Source organism: Lonchura striata, chromosome 25 (genome assembly GCF_050655825.1).
Source record: "Lonchura striata isolate lonStrDom1 chromosome 25, ASM5065582v1, whole genome shotgun sequence".
NCBI classification, from domain to species: Eukaryota; Metazoa; Chordata; class Aves; order Passeriformes; family Estrildidae; genus Lonchura; species Lonchura striata.
Genome location: NC_140727.1, coordinates 5155602 through 5173058, shown reverse-complemented (window position 1 = coordinate 5173058; position 17457 = coordinate 5155602). Strand labels below are relative to the sequence as shown.

The 17457-nt window shown below is 58.1% G+C and overlaps 1 protein-coding gene across 2 annotated transcripts; it reads right to left on the bottom strand.

The window, feature by feature from the left end:
• Positions 1-507: 507 nt before the first annotated feature.
• LOC144248395 (SLAM family member 8-like) lies at positions 508-15458 on the bottom strand. Of its 2 annotated transcripts, none has more exons than XM_085560889.1 (7): positions 14965-15458; positions 9325-10242; positions 6766-7047; positions 4444-4563; positions 3526-3617; positions 1712-1986; positions 508-921 (listed from the first exon to the last, which is right to left on the bottom strand). In XM_085560889.1, the coding sequence occupies exons 1-6, from the start codon at positions 15032-15034 to the stop codon at positions 1717-1719; spliced, it is 1752 nt and encodes a 583-aa protein (XP_085417015.1). In that variant the 5' UTR covers positions 15035-15458; the 3' UTR covers positions 508-921; positions 1712-1716. The 2 variants fall into 2 exon arrangements, with proteins under 2 accessions (XP_085417015.1, XP_085417016.1); XM_085560890.1 differs by having other exon boundaries at positions 9325-9669; positions 14965-15446.
• Between the last annotated feature and the right edge of the window lie 1999 nt (positions 15459-17457).

Sequence of the window (17457 nt, the reverse complement as noted above, 5' to 3'; positions counted from 1 at the left end):
GGGTCCCGCGGGTTTGGGTTCGGGGTCCCGCGGATTTGGGTCGGGGGTCCCGCAGTTTTGGGTCGGGGGTCCCGCGGATTTGGGTCGGGGGTCCCGCGGGTTTTGGGTCGGGGGTCCCGCGGATTTGGGTCGGGGGTCCCGCGGGTTTTGGGTCGGGGGTCCCGCGGATTTTGGGTCGGGGGTCCCGCAGTTTTGGGTCGGGGGTCCCGCGGGTTTGGGTCGGGGGTCCCGCGGGGCCGGGTTTGGGGTTGGGGGTCCTGCAGTTTTGGGGTCGGGGCGCGGTTTTGGGGTCGGGGGTCCCGCAGTTTTGGGTCGGGGGTCCCGCAGTTTGGGTCGGGGGTCCCGCGGGTTTTGGGTCGGGGGTCCCGCGGATTTGGGTCGGGGGTCCCGCGGGGCCGGATTTGGGTCGGGGGTCCCGCAGTTTGGGTCGGGGGTCCCGTGGATTTGGGTCGGGGGTCCCGCAATTTGGGTCGGGGGTCCCGCAGTTTTGGGTCGGGGGTCCCGCGGGTTTTGGGTCGGGGGTCCCGCAGTTTTGGGTCGGGGGTCCCGCAGTTTGGGGTCGGGGCGCGGTTTTGGGGTCGGGGGTCCCGCGGGTTTTGGGTCTGGGATCCCGCAGTTTTGGGTTGGAGGTCCCGCGGATTTGGGTCGGGGGTCCCGCAGTTTTGGGTCGGGGGTCCTGCAGTTTTGGGTCGGGGGTCCCGCAGTTTTGGGTTGGGGGTCCCGCGGATTTGGGTCGGGGGTCCCGCGGGTTTTGGGTCGGGGGTCCCTCAGTTTGGGTCGGGGGTCCCGCGGTTTTGGGTCGGGGGTCCCGCAGTTTTGGGTCGGGGGTCCCGCGGATTTGGGTCGGGGGTCCCGCAGTTTGGGGTCGGGGTTTGGCACTCGACGCTTCCCAGCCCTTGCGGGGTCCCGGCGCTGCGGGACCTGCGGGACAGGCCCCGATTTGGGGGTCGGGGTCCCCAAATGTCCCTTTTTGGGACACCCCAACCCTTTACCCCCGGCTCTTTTGGGGTCCCGTTTTTGGGGACACCCCAACCCTTTAACCCCGGCTCTTTCGGGGTCCCCAAATGTCCCTTTTTGGGGACACCCCTCCCAAAAAAATGAATCTTTTAACCCTTTAACCCCGGCTCTTTTGGGGTCCCGTTTTTGGGGACACCCCAACCCTTTATTCCTCACTCTTTTGGGGTCCCCAAATGTCCCTTTTTGGGGACACCCCTCCCAAAAGAAACCCTTTACCCCCGGCTCTTTTGGGGTCCCGTTTTTGGGGACACCCCAACCCTTTAACCCCGGCTCTTTTGGGGTCCCGTTTTTGGGGACACCCCAACCCTTTAACTCCGGCTCTTTTGGGGTCCCCAAATGTCCCTTTTTGGGGACACCCCTCCCAAAAAACCCCTTCAATCCCTTACCCCCGGCTCTTTTGGGGTCCCCTTTTTGGGGACACCCCAACCCTTTAATCCCGGCTCTTTTGGGGTCCCGTTTTTGGGGACACCCCAACCCTTTATCCCTCACTCTTTCGGGGTCCCCTTTTTGGGGACACCCCAACCCTTTAACCCCGGCTCTTTTGGGGTCCCCTTTTTGGGGACACCCCAACCCTTTATCCCTCACTCTTTTGGGGTCCCCAAATGTCCCTTTTTGGGGACACCGCTCCCCTTTCCCCCTCCCCCGGGCGGTTTTGGGGTGTCCCGGCCGTGCCCCGTTTTTGGGGTCCCCTCACCTGTCCTATGTCACCTCCTGGGCCGCGGCCTCGGATTTTTGGGGTTCGTCGGGCTCGGATTTTTGGGGTTCCTTGGCCTCGGATTTTTGGGGTTCGTCGGGCTCGGATTTTTGGGGTTCGTCGGGCTCGGATTTTTGGGGTGCGCTGGGCTCGGATTTTTGGGGTTCACCGGGCTCGGATTTTTGGGGTTCCTTGGGCTCGGCCTTTTGGGGTTCCTTGGCCTCGGCTTTTTGGGGTGCGCTGGGCTCCTGTGGGGCCTCAGGGGGGCTGGGACCCTGCGGGGCGAAATTTGGGGTCCCCGAGGTTTTTGGGGTCCCGTTTTTGGGATTCCCGAGGTTTTGGGATTCACACGGTTTTGGGATTCCCGGGGGTTTTTGGGGTCCCCCCACGGTTTTTGGGATTCATGCATTTTTTGGGGTCCCCCCGTGGTTTTTGGGATTCCCGAGCTTTTGGGATTTCCGAGGTTTTTTGGGATTTCCGCGGGTTCTGTGGGGATCTCCCCACGGTTTTTTGGGATTCTCGTGATTCTTCTGGGGATCCTCCCTTGGTTTTTTGGGATCCTGCCTCGGTTTTTGGGATTCCCACATTTTTTAGGATTTCCCGCGGCGGTTTTGGGACTCCCACTTTTTTTTAGGATTTCCCGCGGTTTTTAGGATTTCCCGCGGCTTTTAGGATTTCCCACGGTGGTTTTGGGATTCCCACTTTTTTTTAGGATTTCCCGCGGTTTTTAGGATTTCCCGCGGTGGTTTTGGGACTCCCACTCTTTTTTTTAGGATTTCCCGCGGTTTTTAGGATTTCCCGCGGTGGTTTTGGGACTCCCACTTTTTTTTAGGATTTCCCGCGGTTTTTAGGATTTCCCGCGGTTTTTAGGATTTCCCGCGGTGGTTTTGGGACTCCCACTCTTTTTTTTAGGATTTCCCGCGGTTTTTAGGATTTCCCGCGGTGGTTTTGGGATTCCCACTTTTTTTTAGGATTTCCCGCGGTTTTTAGGATTTCCCGCGGTTTTTAGGATTTCCCGCGGTGGTTTTGGGACTCCCACTCTTTTTTTTAGGATTTCCCGCGGCTTTTAGGATTTCCCGCGGCTTTTAGGATTTCCCGCGGCGGTTTTGGGACTCCCACTTTTTTTTAGGATTTCCCGCGGTTTTTAGGATTTCCCGCGGTGGTTTTGGGACTCCCACTTTTTTTTAGGATTTCCCGCGGTTTTTAGGATTTCCCGCGGTTTTTAGGATTTCCCGCGGTGGTTTTGGGACTCCCACTCTTTTTTTTAGGATTTCCCGCGGCTTTTAGGATTTCCCGCGGCTTTTAGGATTTCCCGCGGCGGTTTTGGGACTCCCACTTTTTTTTAGGATTTCCCGCGGTTTTTAGGATTTCCCCGCAGTTTTTGGGGTCTCTCAGCAGTTTTTGGGGTCCCCCCGCAGTTTTTGGGGTCCCGCCGCAGTTTTTGGGGTCTCCCCGCAGTTTTTGGGGTCTCCCCGCAGTTTTTGGGGTCCCCCCGCAGTTTTTGGGGTCTCTCAGCAGTTTTTGGGGTCTCCCCGCAGTTTTTGGGGTCTCTCAGCAGTTTTTGGGGTCCCCCCGCAGTTTTTGGGGTCTCCCCGCAGTTTTTGGGGTCTCCCCGCAGTTTTTGGGGTCTCTCAGCAGTTTTTGGGGTCTCCCCGCAGTTTTTGGGGTCTCCCCGCAGTTTTTGGGATTTCCCCGCAGTTTTTGGGGTCTCTCAGCAGTTTTTGGGGTCTCCCCGCAGTTTTTGGGGTCTCTCAGCAGTTTTTGGGGTCTCCCCGCAGTTTTTGGGGTCTCCCCGCAGTTTTTGGGGTCCCCACCTGGTCGTTGCCCTCGGGGGGGCTCCTGCAGACGATGTCGCTGTATTGGGGCTCCCCGGGGCTCTCCTCGGGCGGCGCCGTGGGCGTGGTGGCTGCGGAAAACGGGCGGAAAAACGGGGAAATTGGGAAAAACGGAGAAAGTGGGGAAAAAATCCTGGGGAAATGGGGGAAAATCCGGGGAAAACAACAGGGGAAATGGGGGAAAAAGGGGGGATTGGGAATTGGGGAACCGAGGATTGGAGAGTGGGAATTGGGAACTGGGAATTGGGAACTGGGAATTGGGAATTGGGAATTGGGAATTGGGAACTGGATCTGGGAACTGGGAATTGGGAATTGGGAACTGGATCTGGGAACTGGGAACTGGAACTGGGAACTGGAGTTGGGAACTGGGAATTGGGAACTGGGAATTGGGAACTGGGAACTGGGAACTGGGAATTGGGAATTGGGAACTGGGAACTGGGAATTGGGAATTGGGAACTGGAACTGGGAATGGGAACAGGAACTTTGAACTGGGGAATTGGGAATTGGAACTGGGAATTGGGAATTGGGAACTGGGAACTGGTGTGGGGCTGGTGCCCCCCTGCCCCGGTGCCCACCCCCTGCCCCGGTGCCCCCCGTTTCCATGCCCACCCCCCGTTTCCGTGCCCACCCCCGTGCCCGTGCCCACCCCCCGTTTCCGTGCCCACCCCCCGTTTCCGTGCCCACCCCCGTTTCCGTGCCCACCCCCCATTTCCGTGCCCACCCCCCATTTCCGTGCCCACCCCCCGTGCCCGTGCCCACCCCCCGTTTCCGTGCCCACCCCCCGTTTCCGTGCCCACCCCCCGTTTCCTTGTCCCCCTGCCCTGGTTCCCCCCATTTCCGTGCCCACCCCCGTGCCCGTGCCCACCTGCCCGTGCCCACCCCCGTGCCCGTGCCCACCTGCCCGTGCCGCCTTCTCGCTGTTGACCCTCCAGCACCAGAAGGCGCCGCCCAGGCTCACGGCCACCAGGACCAGCGCCAGCACCACGTAGCCCGAGGTGGAGAAAGCCGAGTGCCCCCCTGCCCGCCAGGGACGCGCCTGACTCGCGGCCGTGCCACCCGCAGTGCCACCCGCAGTGCCACCCGGCCGCGACACCCACCTGTGCCACCCACCTGTGCCACCCACCTGTGCCACCCGGCAGTGACACCCACCTGTGACACCCACCTGTGCCACCCACCTGTGCCACCCGCAGTGCCACCCGGCCGTGACACCCGCAGTGCCACCCGCAGTGCCACCCGGCCGTGACACCCACCTGTGACACCCACCTGTGCCACCCGCAGTGCCACCCGCAGTGCCACCCGCAGTGCCACCCACCTGTGCCACCCACCTGTGCCACCCACCTGTGACACCCACCTGTGACACCCACCTGTGACACCCAGCCCTGTCCCCCTGGCAGTGCCACCCAGCCGTGCCACCCACCTGTGCCACCCACCTGTGCCACCCACCTGTGCCACCCACCTGTGACACCCACCTGTGACACCCACCTACACCCACCTGTGACACCCACCTGTGACACCCACCTACACCCACCTGTGACACCCACCTGTGCTATCCACCTGTGACACCCACCTGTGACACCCACGTGTGCCACCCACCTGGGCCACCCAGCCGTGACTCCCGGCCGTGCCACCCACCTGTGCCACCCACCTGTGCCACCCACCTGTGACACCCACGTGTGCCACCCACCTGGGCCACCCAGCCGTGACTCCCGGCCGTGCCACCCACCTGTGCCACCCCAGCAGTGCCACCCAGCCCTGTCCCGCTGGCTGTGTCACCTCAGCCATGTCCCCGTGTCACCTGTGCCACCCTCAGCAGTGTCCCCACATCACCCGTGTCCCACGTCACCCGTGTCCCCAGCCGTGTCCCCACCCGTGCTCCCAGCCGTGTCCCCACGTCACCCGTGTCCCCACCCGTGTCCCCAGGCATGTCCCCAGCCGTGTCCCCACCCGTCCCCAGCCGTGTCCCCACTCGTGCTCCCAGCCGTGTCCCACGTCACCCGTGCCCCCAGCCGTGTCCCCAGGCATGTCCCCAGCCGTGTCCCCAGCCGTGTCCCACATCACCCGTGTCTCACGTCACCCGTGCCCCCATCTGTGTCCCCAGCCATGTCCCCCGTCACCCGTGCCCCCAGCCGTGTCCCCACGTCAGCCATGTCCCACATCACCCGTGTCCCCAGCCGTGTCCCCAGCCGTGTCCCCAGCCGTGTCCCCACGTCACCCATGTCCCACATCACCCGTGTCCCCAGCCGTGTCCCCACCTGTGTCCCCAGCTGTGTCCTGTGTCACCCGTGCCCTCACCCGTGCCCCCATCCGTGCCCCCAGCCGTGTCCCATGTCACCCATGTCCCACGTCACCTGTGTCCCCAGCCGTGTCCTGTGTCACCCGTGTCCCATGTCACCCGTGTCCCCACCCGTGTCCTGTGTCACCCGTGCCCGCAGCCGTGCCCCCAGCCGTGTCCCACGTCACCCATGTCCCACATCACCCGTGTCCCCACCCGTGTCCTGTGTCACCTGTGCCCCCATCCGTGTCCCCATCCGTGTCCCATGTCACCCATTTCCCACATCACCCGTGTCCCCAGCCGTGTCCCCACCCGTGTCCCCACCCGTGTCCCCAGCTGTGTCCTGTGTCACCGATGCCCCCATGCATGCCCCCAGCCGTGTCCCATGTCACCCATGTCCCACGTCACCCGTGTCCCCAGCCGTGTCCTGTGTCACCTGTGTCCTGTGTCACCCGTGTCCCATGTCACCCATGTCCCCCGTCACCCGTGCCCCCAGCCGTGTCCCACATCACCCGTGTCCCACGTCACCCGTGTCCCCAGCCGTGTCCTGTGTCACCTGTGTCCTGTGTCACCCGTGTCCCACATCACCCGTGTCCCACGTCACCCGTGCCCCCAGCCGTGCCCCCAGCCGTGTCCCATGTCACCCGTGTCCCCCGTCACCCGTGTCCCCAGCCGTGTCCTGTGTCACCCATGTCCCATGTCACCCGTGTCCCCCATCACCCGTGCCCCCAGCCGTGTCCTGTGTCACCCATGTCCCATGTCACCCGTGTCCCCCATCACCCGTGCCCCCAGCCGTGTCCCACATCACCCATGTCCCACATCACCCGTGTCCCCACCCGTGTCCCCCGTCACCCGTGCCCGCAGCCGTGTCCCCAGCCGTGTCCCCAGCCGTGTCCCGTGTCACCCGTGTCCTATGTCACCCGTGCCCGCAGCCGTGCCCGGCTCACCGGCGCCCTGGCAGAGGCTGTGCAGGTGGAACAGGGCGACCTTGCTGTCGGCGGGGTTGCTGACGGTGCAGGCGTAGGTGGCGTTGGTGGCGGCGGGCGGCAGCGCCACGCGCAGCGTGGTGCCGTCGGGGGACAGCCGGTGCCACGCGGGGCCCGGCTCGGCCCAGGCCCAGCTGACGTTGACGGCGCCGTGCCCGCTGCCCTGGCACTGCAGCGTCAGGTTGCACCAGTGCAGGGTGCTGGCCAGCAGCTGGCTGCGGGTGCGCGGGCTGGGCACCGCCTCTGCGCCCAGGCCCGCGGGATTGGCCCCAGTGAGAGAGAATCACCCGGAGTCAGCCCCAGATCAGCCCAAATCAGCTAAAATCAGCTGAAATCAGCTAAAATCAGCCCAGAATCACCCAGAATCAGCCCCAAATCAGCCCAAATCAGCTGAAATCAGCCCCAAATCAGCTAAAATCAGCCCAGAATCACCCGGAATCAGCCCCAAATCAGCCCAAATCAGCTGAAATCAGCCCCAGATCAGCCCAAATCAGCTGAAATCAGCTAAAATCAGCCCAGAATCACCCAGAATCAGCCCCAAATCAGCCCAGAATCACCCGGAATCAGCCCCAAATCAGCCAAAATCAGCCCAAATCAGCCCAGAATCACCCGGAATCAGCCCCAAATCAGCCCAAATCAGCTAAAATCAGCCCAGAATCACCCGGAATCAGCCCCAAATCAGCTAAAATCAGCTGAAATCAGCCCCAAAATCAGCTAAAATCAGCTAAAATCAGCCCAAAATCCACTAAAATCAGCCCAAATCAGCCCAGAATCACCCAGAATCAGCCCCAAATCAGCCCAGAATCACCCGGAATCAGCCCCAAATCAGCCCAGAATCACCCGGAATCAGCCCCAAATCAGCCCAAATCAGCCCAAATCAGCTGAAATCAGCTAAAATCAGCCCAGAATCACCCGGAATCAGCCCCAAATCAGCCCAAATCAGCTAAAATCAGCCCCAAATCAGCCCAAATCAGCCCAGAATCAGCTGAAATCAGCCCCAAAATCAGCTAAAATCAGCCAAAATCAGCCCAGAATCACCCGGAATCAGCCCCAAATCAGCCCAGAATCACCCGAAATCAGCCCCAAATCAGCCCAAATCAGCTAAAATCAGCCCAGAATCACCCGGAATCAGCCCCAAATCAGCCCAAATCAGCCCAAATCAGCTGAAATCAGCCCCAAATCAGCCCAAATCAGCTAAAATCAGCCCGGAATCACCCGGAATCAGCCCCAAATCAGCTAAAATCAGCCAAAATCAGCCCAAAATCAGCCCCAAATCAGCTAAAAATCAGCTAAAATCAGAGAGAATCAGGCAGAATCACCCCAAATCAGCCCAAACATGAGCCAGAATCACCCCAAATCAGCCCAAACATCAGCCCAAAAATCAGCTAAAATCAGCCCAAAATCTGCCCCAAATCAGCCCAAAAATCAGCCCAAAATCAGCTAAAATCAGCCCAAAATCTGCCCAACATCAGCCCCAAATCAGACCAAAAATCAGCCCAAAATCAGCCCCAAATCAGCCAGAAGCAGCCCAAATCAGCCAAAAAATCACCAAAAAGTCATCTAAAATCAGCCCAAAATCTGCCCAAAAATCAGCCCAAAATCAGCGAGAAGCAGCCCAAAAATCGGCCCCAAATCAGCCCCAAATCAGCCCAAAAATCGGCCCCAAATCAGCCCCAAATCAGCCCCAAATCAGCCCAAAAATCGGCCCCAAATCAGCCCCAAATCAGCCCAAAAATCAGCCCCAAATCAGCCTCAAATCAGCCCAAAAATCAGTCCCAAATCAGCCCCGAATCAGCCAGAAGCAGCCCAAAAATCAGCCAGAATCAGCCCAAAATCAGCAAAAATCACCCAAAATCCAGCAAAATCACCCCAAATCACCCAGAATCACCCCAAATCATCCAAAATCCAGCAAAATCACCCCAAAATCACCCAGAATCACCCCAAATCATCCAAAATCCAGCAAAATCACCCCAGATCACCCAGAATCACCCCAAATCATCCAAAATCCAGCAAAATCACCCCAAAATCACTCAGAATCACCCCAAATCATCCAAAATCCAGCAAAATCACCCCGAATCACCCAGAATCACCCCAAATCATCCAAAATCACCCCAAAATCACCCCAAAATCACCCAGAATCACCCCAAATCATCCAAAATCACCCCAAATTCACCCCAGATCACCCAGAATCACCCCAAATCATCCAAAACCACCCCAAATCCACCCCAAATCCCCCCAGGACCAAAACGTCTCCGGTGAAGGGAATCTGTGATCCGTGCCTCAGTTTCCCCACCCAAAACCTGCCTTTTAACTCCACGATGAATTAGCTAATTAACGAACTGCATTAATTAACCAAGCCCCACCACCACAGACACGCAGGCCGCAGGGCTGATCGCCCACCGGCGCCGCCTAAGACCCCAATCCTGCCCCGTGCCTCAGTTTCCCCACCCAAAAACCCAAGCGAACCGAACGAGCGCCGAACTAATTAAGGGATTAATTAACCGCGCGAGCCCGGCGCACCGTGGACGGTGAGGTTGAAGGCCTGGTCGTCCACCAGGGCCGGCTGCAGCTTGATCCTGGCGCCGAAGACGCCGCTGTCGCCGCGCTGCAGCTGCCGCAGCCGCAGCGCCGTGCCGTTGACGGGCTCCAGGCGCCGGCCGAAGCGGTCGCGGGGGTCCGGCCGCTCGAAGCCGCCCGGGCCCACCTCGGCCACCTGGATGGTGGCGCCGGTGCCGCCCGAGAAGCTCCACTCGATCTCCTTCACCGTCCGGTTGGGCGGCAGCGCCGGTGCCAGCAGCACCGAGCCGCCCAGCACGCCGTGCACCGGCCGCGGCGCCGCGGCGCGGGCATGGCCGAAGAGCAGCTCTGGGACAGAGAAATGGGTGTTGGGACAATTTGGGGACAATTTGGGACATTTAGGGACAATCTGGGGACAATTTGGGGATGTTTGGGGATGTTTGGGGATGTTTGGGGATGGTTTTTGGGGTGCCAGCAGCACCGAGCCGCCCAGCACGCCGTGCACCGGCCGCGGCCCAACGGCGCGGGCATGGCCGAAGAGCAGCTCTGGGACAGAAAATGGGGTGTTGGGACAATTTGGGGACAATTTGGGGATGTTTGGGGACAATTTGGGACAATTTGGGGACAATCTGGGGATGTTTGGGGATGTTTGGGGATGGTTTTTGGGGCGCCAGCAGCACCGAGCCGCCCAGCACGCCGTGCACCGGCCGCGGCGCCGCGGCGCGGGCATGGCCGAAGAGCAGCTCTGGGACAGAAAATGGGTGTTGGGACAATTTGGGGACAATTTGGGACATTTTCGGGATGTTTGGGGATGTTTGGGGACATTTGGGGATGGTTTTTGGGGTGACGGCAGCACCGAGCCGCCCAGCACGCCGTGCACCGGCCGCGGCGCCGCGGCGCGGGCATGGCCGAAGAGCAGCTCTGGGACAGAGAAATGGGGTGTTGGGACATTTGGGACAATTTGGGACATTTGGGGACAATTTGGGACAATTTGGGGACATTTTGGGACATTTTGGAGATGTTTGGGGACATTTTGGGGACATTTTGGGGACACTTGGGGACCTTTTTCAGACATTTGGAGAGCGTTCTGAGGATGCTTGGGGATGTTTTGGGACCGTTTTTGGGACACTTTGCACATTTTAGGGACGTTTTTAGGACATTTGGGGCCATTTGGGTCATTTTTGGGTCATTTGGGGACATCTGGGGACATTTGGGGAGGAAGAGGAGGAGCAGCGTCCTGGCAGCGGCCTTGGCCGGGCTCGGAGCCGTTTGTGTCCTTAAAACAGAGGGAAAAGCAGAAATTTTGGGGGAAAAAGCAGCCAAAAAGGTGAATCCGTGCCAGGAGAGGAATTCCCACCAAAAACGAGAAGGAAGGACGGGAATTTTGGGGGAAAAAGCGGCTGAAAAGGGAAATCACTGCGGGATTGGAGCATCTGGCGAGCAGGTGTTGTCGGCAAAAGAGGGAAAAGCAGAAATTTTGTGGGGAAATCAGCAAAAAAGGTGAATTAACAAATGTGGGGTCTCTGAGCCTCCAAAAATGAGAGGGGAAAGCAGAGGTTTGGGGGAAAAAATCAGCCAAAAAGGTCAAAAACTAAAAACTACGGGTTTGGCTCTGAGGTGAACCCCAAAAAAGCGAGGAAAAGGATGGAAATCTTGGGGGGAAATCAGCTAAAAAGGTGAATTTACTGCAGGAAAGGGATTTCCTCCGAAAAAGAGAGGGGGAAACGGAGATTTTTTTGGGGGAAAAATCGTCCAAAAAGGTCAAAACCTAAAAGCTACAGGTTCAGCTGCGGCCCCAGCGGAGCTCGGGGCTCTCACCAGAACAACGCTCCAGCAGGGACTGGGTGGAATTCCCAGCCAGAATTTCCAAAACCTCCTTTTCTGCCCCAAAAGGCGCCTCCTGCAGCAGCCCTGCGGAAAGCGAGAGGGGGTTTTCCTTTTTTGGGTAGGATTGCTGCAAAATTGGGGATTTTTGGTAAAATTGCTGAAAAATTGGGGGTTTTTTTGGAGCAGAATTGCTGCAAAATTGGGGTTTTTGGGTAAAATTGCTGAAAAATTGGGGGTTTTTTTTTGGAGGAGAATTGCTGCAAAATCTGGTTTGGTGGTAGAATTGCTGCAAAATTGGGGTTTTGGGGTAGAATTTCTGAAAAATTTGGGGGTTTGGGGCGGAATTTCTGAAAAATTGGGGTTTTGGGGTAGAATTACTGCAAAATTGGGGTTTGGGGCAGAATTTCTGCCAAAAATTGGGGTTTTTTGGGTAGAATTGCTGCAAAATTGGGGATTTGGGGTAAAATTGCTGAAAAATTGGGGGGTTTTTTTTGGAGCAGAATTGCTGCAAAATCTGGTTTGGTGGCAGAATTGCTGCAAAATTGGGGTTTTGGGGTAGAATTTCTGAAAAATTTGGGGGTTTGGGGCGGAATTTCTGAAAAATTTGGGGTTTTGGGTAGAATTACTGCAAAATTGGGGTTTTGGGTAGAATTTCTGAAAAATTGGGGTTTTGGGGCGGAATTTCTGAAAAATTGGGGTTTTGGGGTAGAATTTCTGAAAAATTGGGGTTTTGGGGTAGAATTTCTGCAAAATTGGGGGTTTTTTGGGGGTAGAATTTCTGAAAAATTGGGGTTTTGGGGCGGAATTTCTGCAAAAATGGGGTTTTTTGGGTAGAATTACTGCAAAATTGGGGTTTGGGGGCGGAATTTCTGCAAAAATGGGGTTTTTTGGGTAGAATTACTGCAAAATTGGGGTTTGGGGGCGGAATTTCTGCAAAATTGGCATTTTGGGCAGTTTCTGCCCAATTCCTGCTCCCCGGAGCCGCTGGGCAGCTCCAGGCAGGGACAAAACCCCAAAATTTTGGGATCGGCGATTCCCCCCGGGATGGGGCCTGATCGCAGCCCCAGGGGAAGGTTCTGAGATTCCAGTTGGGAATTTTTTCCCTTTTTTTTTGCATTTCCTTGGGAAAATTCCGCTCGGCGCCGCCTCCCCCCCCAGCTGCCACCTGCGCCACCCCCGCGCCGGGATTTGGGAATTCGGGAATCTGCCGGGATTTTGGGAATTCGGGAATCTGCCGGGATTTGGGAATTCGGGAATCTGCCGGGATTTTTGGGAGTTCGGGTTTTTCGGGACTTTGGGAATTCGGGAATTTGTCGGGATTTTGGGAATTTCGGGAGTTCGGGATTTCAGTTTTGGGGTTTCTGGAGTAATTTCGGGATTTCGGGAATCTGCCGGGATTTTGGGAATTCGGGAATCTGCCGGGATTTGGGAATTCGGGAATCTGCCGGGATTTGGGAATTCGGGAATCTGCCGGGATTTTGGGAATTCGAGAATCTGCCGGGATTTGGGAATTCGGGAATCTGCCGGGATTTGGGGAGTTCGGGAATTTGTCGGGATTTGGGAATTCGGGAATCTGCCGGGATTTGGAAATCTGCCGGGATTTGGGGAGTTCGAGAATCTGTCGGGATTTGGGAATTCGGGAATCTGTGGGGATTTTGGGAATTCGGGAATCTGCCGGGATTTGGGAATTCGGGAATCTGCGGGGATTTGGGAATTCGGGAATTTGTCGGGATTTTGGGAATTTCGGGAGTTCGGGATTTCAGTTTTGGGGTTTCTGGAGTAATTTCGGGATTTCGGGAATTTTTCGGGGTTTGGGGATTTCAGGAGTTTCGGGATTTCGGGAATTTTTCGGGATTTCGGGACCAGCGGGGACGGGGCGGGTCCCTCCCGGGTCCCTCCCGCCGTGGGGACATTCCCGGTGTCCCCTCCCGGTCCTGTCCCGATCCTGTCCCGGTCCTGTCCCGGTCCTGTCCCGATCCTGTCCCGATCCTGTCCCGGTCCTGTCCCGGTCCTGTCCCGGTCCTGTCCCGGTCCTGTCCCGATCCTGTCCCGATCCTGTCCCGGTCCTGTCCCGGTCCTGTCCCGGTCCTGTCCCGGTCCTGTCCCGATCCTGTCCCGATCCTGTCCCGGTCCTGTCCCGGTCCTGTCCCGGTCCTGTCCCGGTCCTGTCCCGGTTCCACCCGGGCGGCGCTCGCTGCGAGCCCCGCTTGGCCCGGGCTCCATTCCCGCTTTTCTCGGGTTTAATTCCCGCTTTTCCCGGGCTCCATTCCCGGTTTTCCCAGGTTTGATTCCTGCTTTTCCCAGGTTTAATTCCTGCTTTTCCTGAGTTTCATTCCCGCTTTTCCCAGGTTTCATTCCCGCTTTTCCCTGGCTTGAGGTTTGCTTTTCCTGAGTTTGATCCCTGCTTTTCCAGGATTGGATTCCTGCTTATCCCAGGTTTCATTCCCACTTTTCCCTGGTTTGATTCCTGCTTTTCCCAGGTTTCATTCCCACTTTTCCCTGATTTGATTCCTGCTTTTCCAGGATTGGATTCCTGCTTATCCCAGGTTTCATTCCCACTTTTCCCTGGTTTGATTCCTGCTTATCCCAGGTTTCATTCCCACTTTTCCCTGGTTTGATTCCTGCTTTTCCAGGATTGGATTCCTGCTCATCCCGGGTTTCATTACCACTTTTCCCAGGTTTCATTCCCGCTTTTCCCTGGTTTGATTCCTGCTTTTTCCCAGGTTTCATTCCCGCTTTTCCCAGGTTTCATTCCCGCTCATCCTGGCTTTGATTCCCGTTTTTCCCGGCTTTCATTCCCACTTCTCCGGGATTTGAGTCCTGCTCATCCCGGGATCGATCCCTGCTCACCCCGGGATCGATCCCTGCTCATCCAGCTTTTATCCCTGCTTTTCCCGGCTTTCACTCCTGCTTTTCCAGGGTTTGATTCCCGCTTTTCCACCTTAGATCTGAGGGGATTTTTCGGCGCTCGGTGAAGTTTTTTGGGGGTGAAGCACCCCCCGACCCCGGGGGGGGATGCTGAGAGCGGGGAGGGGCTGGGGAGGGGCTTCCCAAAATCCCCAAATCCCCCCGCAATTCCAAAATCGGCGCCCTCGCTCCCCCTCGGGGATCGTCTCCGGCGCTCCCGGAGCCTTTCCCGGGATTTTCCCTTTTCCCAGGCCGGGAAAAGCGGCCGGGGGGGTCCGGGCCCCTCCCGCTGCAAGCGCCTCCCCGCTCAGGCTGTTTATCCCAGATTTTGATGGTTTTTGGGAGCACGGGGAGGAGGGAGGAGGAGCAGCGGGATCCATCCCTGCTCCCGCTGCCTCCCAGAGCGCCCCGCATTCCCAAATTCCCAACTCCAGCCTCGCTCTCAGCCCCGCGCCTCGTCCCCCCCGGCCGGGTTCTGCTTTTCCTCGCTTCCCACGCTCCGGGCTGCGATCCCGGCGCTCCAAATCCCGGGAATTCGCGCTTTTCCCACCTCTCCCGGCCTGATTTGGGGGCATCACCTGGCGGCAGCATCGGCGCCCGGCCCCGCGAGGCCGATTAATCGCCGAGGCTAATGAACCCTTAATTAACCTGCCCGGCCGGCGGGACGCTTTGCCCGCAGGAATCCCGCCGGAGGGGATTTGCGGGAATTCAGGAATGCTTGGGAATTCCGGGAGGGGATCCCTCGCTCCCGGGCTTTACGTAAGGAGCCGCTTCGCAACCCCGGGCGAGGGGAGGAAAAAAAAATCGCAGCGCCCCCCAAATCCAATGAAACCCCCCCAAAATCCGCGTCGGGAGGGGCGGCGGGAGGAATTCCAGAGGTTTCCCGGGATCGGGGCTCCCCGCACTCACCTGGGCCGAGCCCCAGCAGCGCCAGGAGCAGCGGGGGCAGCCGCGCTCGGCCCCGCCGCTCCCGCCCCATCCCGGCTGCTGCTCGGCTCGGCTCGGCTCGGCTCGGCTCGGCTCGGCTCGGCTCGGCTCGGCTCGGAGCGGGAATCAGCGGCCGGAGCGGCGAGGAGGAGGAGGAGGAGGAGGAGGAGGAGGAAGGAGGAGCGACCACCCCGGGGCGCGGAGCATCGCGGGGCTCAGAGCGAGCGGCTCCCCATGGGGAAACCCGGGAACGGGGGGGGAAAAACGGGAACGGGGGGCGGAAAAAACCGGGAATGGGGGGGGGGATAACGATGGGAAGGGGGGAAAAATCCGGGAATGAGGGGGAAAATCCGGGAATGGGGAAGAAAATCCGGGCTCGCGGGCGGGCGGAGCGCGCTGACCCCCGACCCCGCCCGGAGCGGAGCCCGGATCAGCGGCGGCCGCGCCGGGCACGGCCCGCGGAGATTCCCGGATTCCCGATTCCCGATCCCGATTCCCGATTCCCGCGGCTCCAGAGCCCCCGGGGCCGCGGGAGGTTTGGGGGGAGAGAAGCCGGAATCCATCCCTGCCCCCCTCCCTCCCTCCCTGCTGCCGCTTTTCCAGCCGGGAATGCGCGGAGAGCGCGGCCAGCCGGATTTGGGAATCCCGTTTGTCCCGGCTGGAATTCCCGGTGGGGCTGGAAAATAGGGAATGGGTTTGGGAATCCTGTTTGTCCCGCCTGGAATTCCCGGTGGGAATGGAAAATAGGGAATGGGCTTGGGAATCCCATTGATACTGCCTGGAAGCCGGATTTGGGAATCCCGTTTGTCCCGGCTGGAATTCCCGGTGGGGAGGGAAGACAGGGAATGGGTTTGGGAATCCCATTGATCCTGCCTGGAATTCCCGGTGGGAATGGAAAATAGGGAATGGGTTTGGGAATCCCGTTTGTCCCGCCTGGAATTCCCGGTGGGAATGGAAAATAGGGAATGGGCTTGGGAATCCCGTTTGTCCCGCCTGGAATTCCCGCTGGGACTGGAAAATAGGGAATGGGTTTGGGAATCCCATTGATCCTGCCTGGAAGCCGGATTTGGGAATCCCGTTTGTCCCCGCTGGAATTCCCGGTGGGACTGGAAAATAGGGAATGGGTTTGGGAATCCCGTTTGTCCCGGCTGGAATTCCCGGTGGGGAGGGAAGATAGGGAATGGGCTTGGGAATCCCATTGATCCTGCCTGGAATTCCCGGTGGGAATAGAAAATAGGGAATGGGTTTGGGAATCCCATTGATCCTGCCTGGAATTCCCGCTGGGAATAGGAAACAGGGAATGGGTTTGGGAATCCCATTGATCCTGCCTGGAATTCCCGGTGGGAATAGAAAATAGGGAATGGGTCTGGGAATCCCATTGATCCTGCCTGGAATTCCCGCTGGGAATGGAAAATAGGGAATGGGTCTGGGAATCCCATTGATCCTGGGTAGAATTCCCGCTGAGGGGTTTGGGAATCCCATTGATCCTGCCTGGAATTCCCGCTGGGAATGGAAAATAGGGAATGGGTTTGGGAATCCCATTGATCCTGCCTGGAATTCCCGCTGGGACTGGAAAATAGGGAATGGGTTTGGGAATCCCGTTTGTCCCGCCTGGAATTCCCGCTGGGGGATTTGGGAATCCCATTGATCCTGCCTGGAATTCCCGGTGGGGGATTTGGGAATCCCATTTATCCTGGGTAGAATTCCCGGTGGGGGATTTGGGAATCCCATTGATCCTGCCTGGAATTCCCAGCGGGAATGGAAAATAGGGAATCGCGGGCTTGGCACCCAAGGGGTTAATCCCATCCGTCTTTTTCCTTTTTTCCCGGATTTTTTTGAGGAATTCCCACGGGAGCATCCAGGGCTGCCAAAAAGTCGATTTTTGGCGCCTTTGGGTGCCCCAATCCCTGCGGGATTCCCCTTTTCCGCCTCTCATCCCCAAAAAAAACTCCGGGAAAACGGGAAAAATCTCCGGGAAAACGGGCCCGAGGGGTCCTGCCTTAATGAGCGGGTTAATTAACAGCAATTAAGGGTTAATGAAGGGGGAATAAAACCTCTGGAATTAAAGGGAAGGGTTTGGAGCCAAACCCAGCCTGGGAAATTCGGGATGCGGAGAATTCCTGGAAGGAAAATTGAAATTTTTCCCAAAAAATTTGCAGGGATCTTGTGGTGGAAGGACGCAGGAAATTGGGAATTCTTTGGGATTTTATTGGATCAGAGCCGGAAAAAAACAGGGAAACCAGAAAAGGATCCAGGGAAAAGTTCCCTCCCAGGGCCAGGAGTATCCCGGATTTTTAGGGAATGCTGGAATAATTTGGGTTGGAAGGAGCCGCAATTCCATGGGCAGGGAGAGTCCCGGCGGCCCGGGATGCTCCCAGCTGGAATTCTGAGGAATTCTGAGAAATTTTGAGGAATTTTGAGGAATTCTGAGGAATTTTGAGGAATTCTGAGGAATTTTGAGGAATTCCCGATTTT

Excerpts from the sequence above, each read along its gene's own strand:
- LOC144248395 (XM_085560889.1), bottom strand. The coding sequence starts at position 15,034 with ATGGGGCGGGAGCGGCGGGGCCGAGCGCGGCTGCCCCCGCTGCTCCTG. Across the intron at positions 7,048-9,324 it reads CTTCAACCTCACCGTCCACG|AGGCGGTGCCCAGCCCGCGC; the intron begins GTGCGCCGGGCT and ends GCCTGGGCGCAG. Across the intron at positions 1,987-3,525 it reads CCCCCGAGGGCAACGACCAG|GGTCCCAGCCCCCCTGAGGC; the intron begins GTGGGGACCCCA and ends TTCGCCCCGCAG.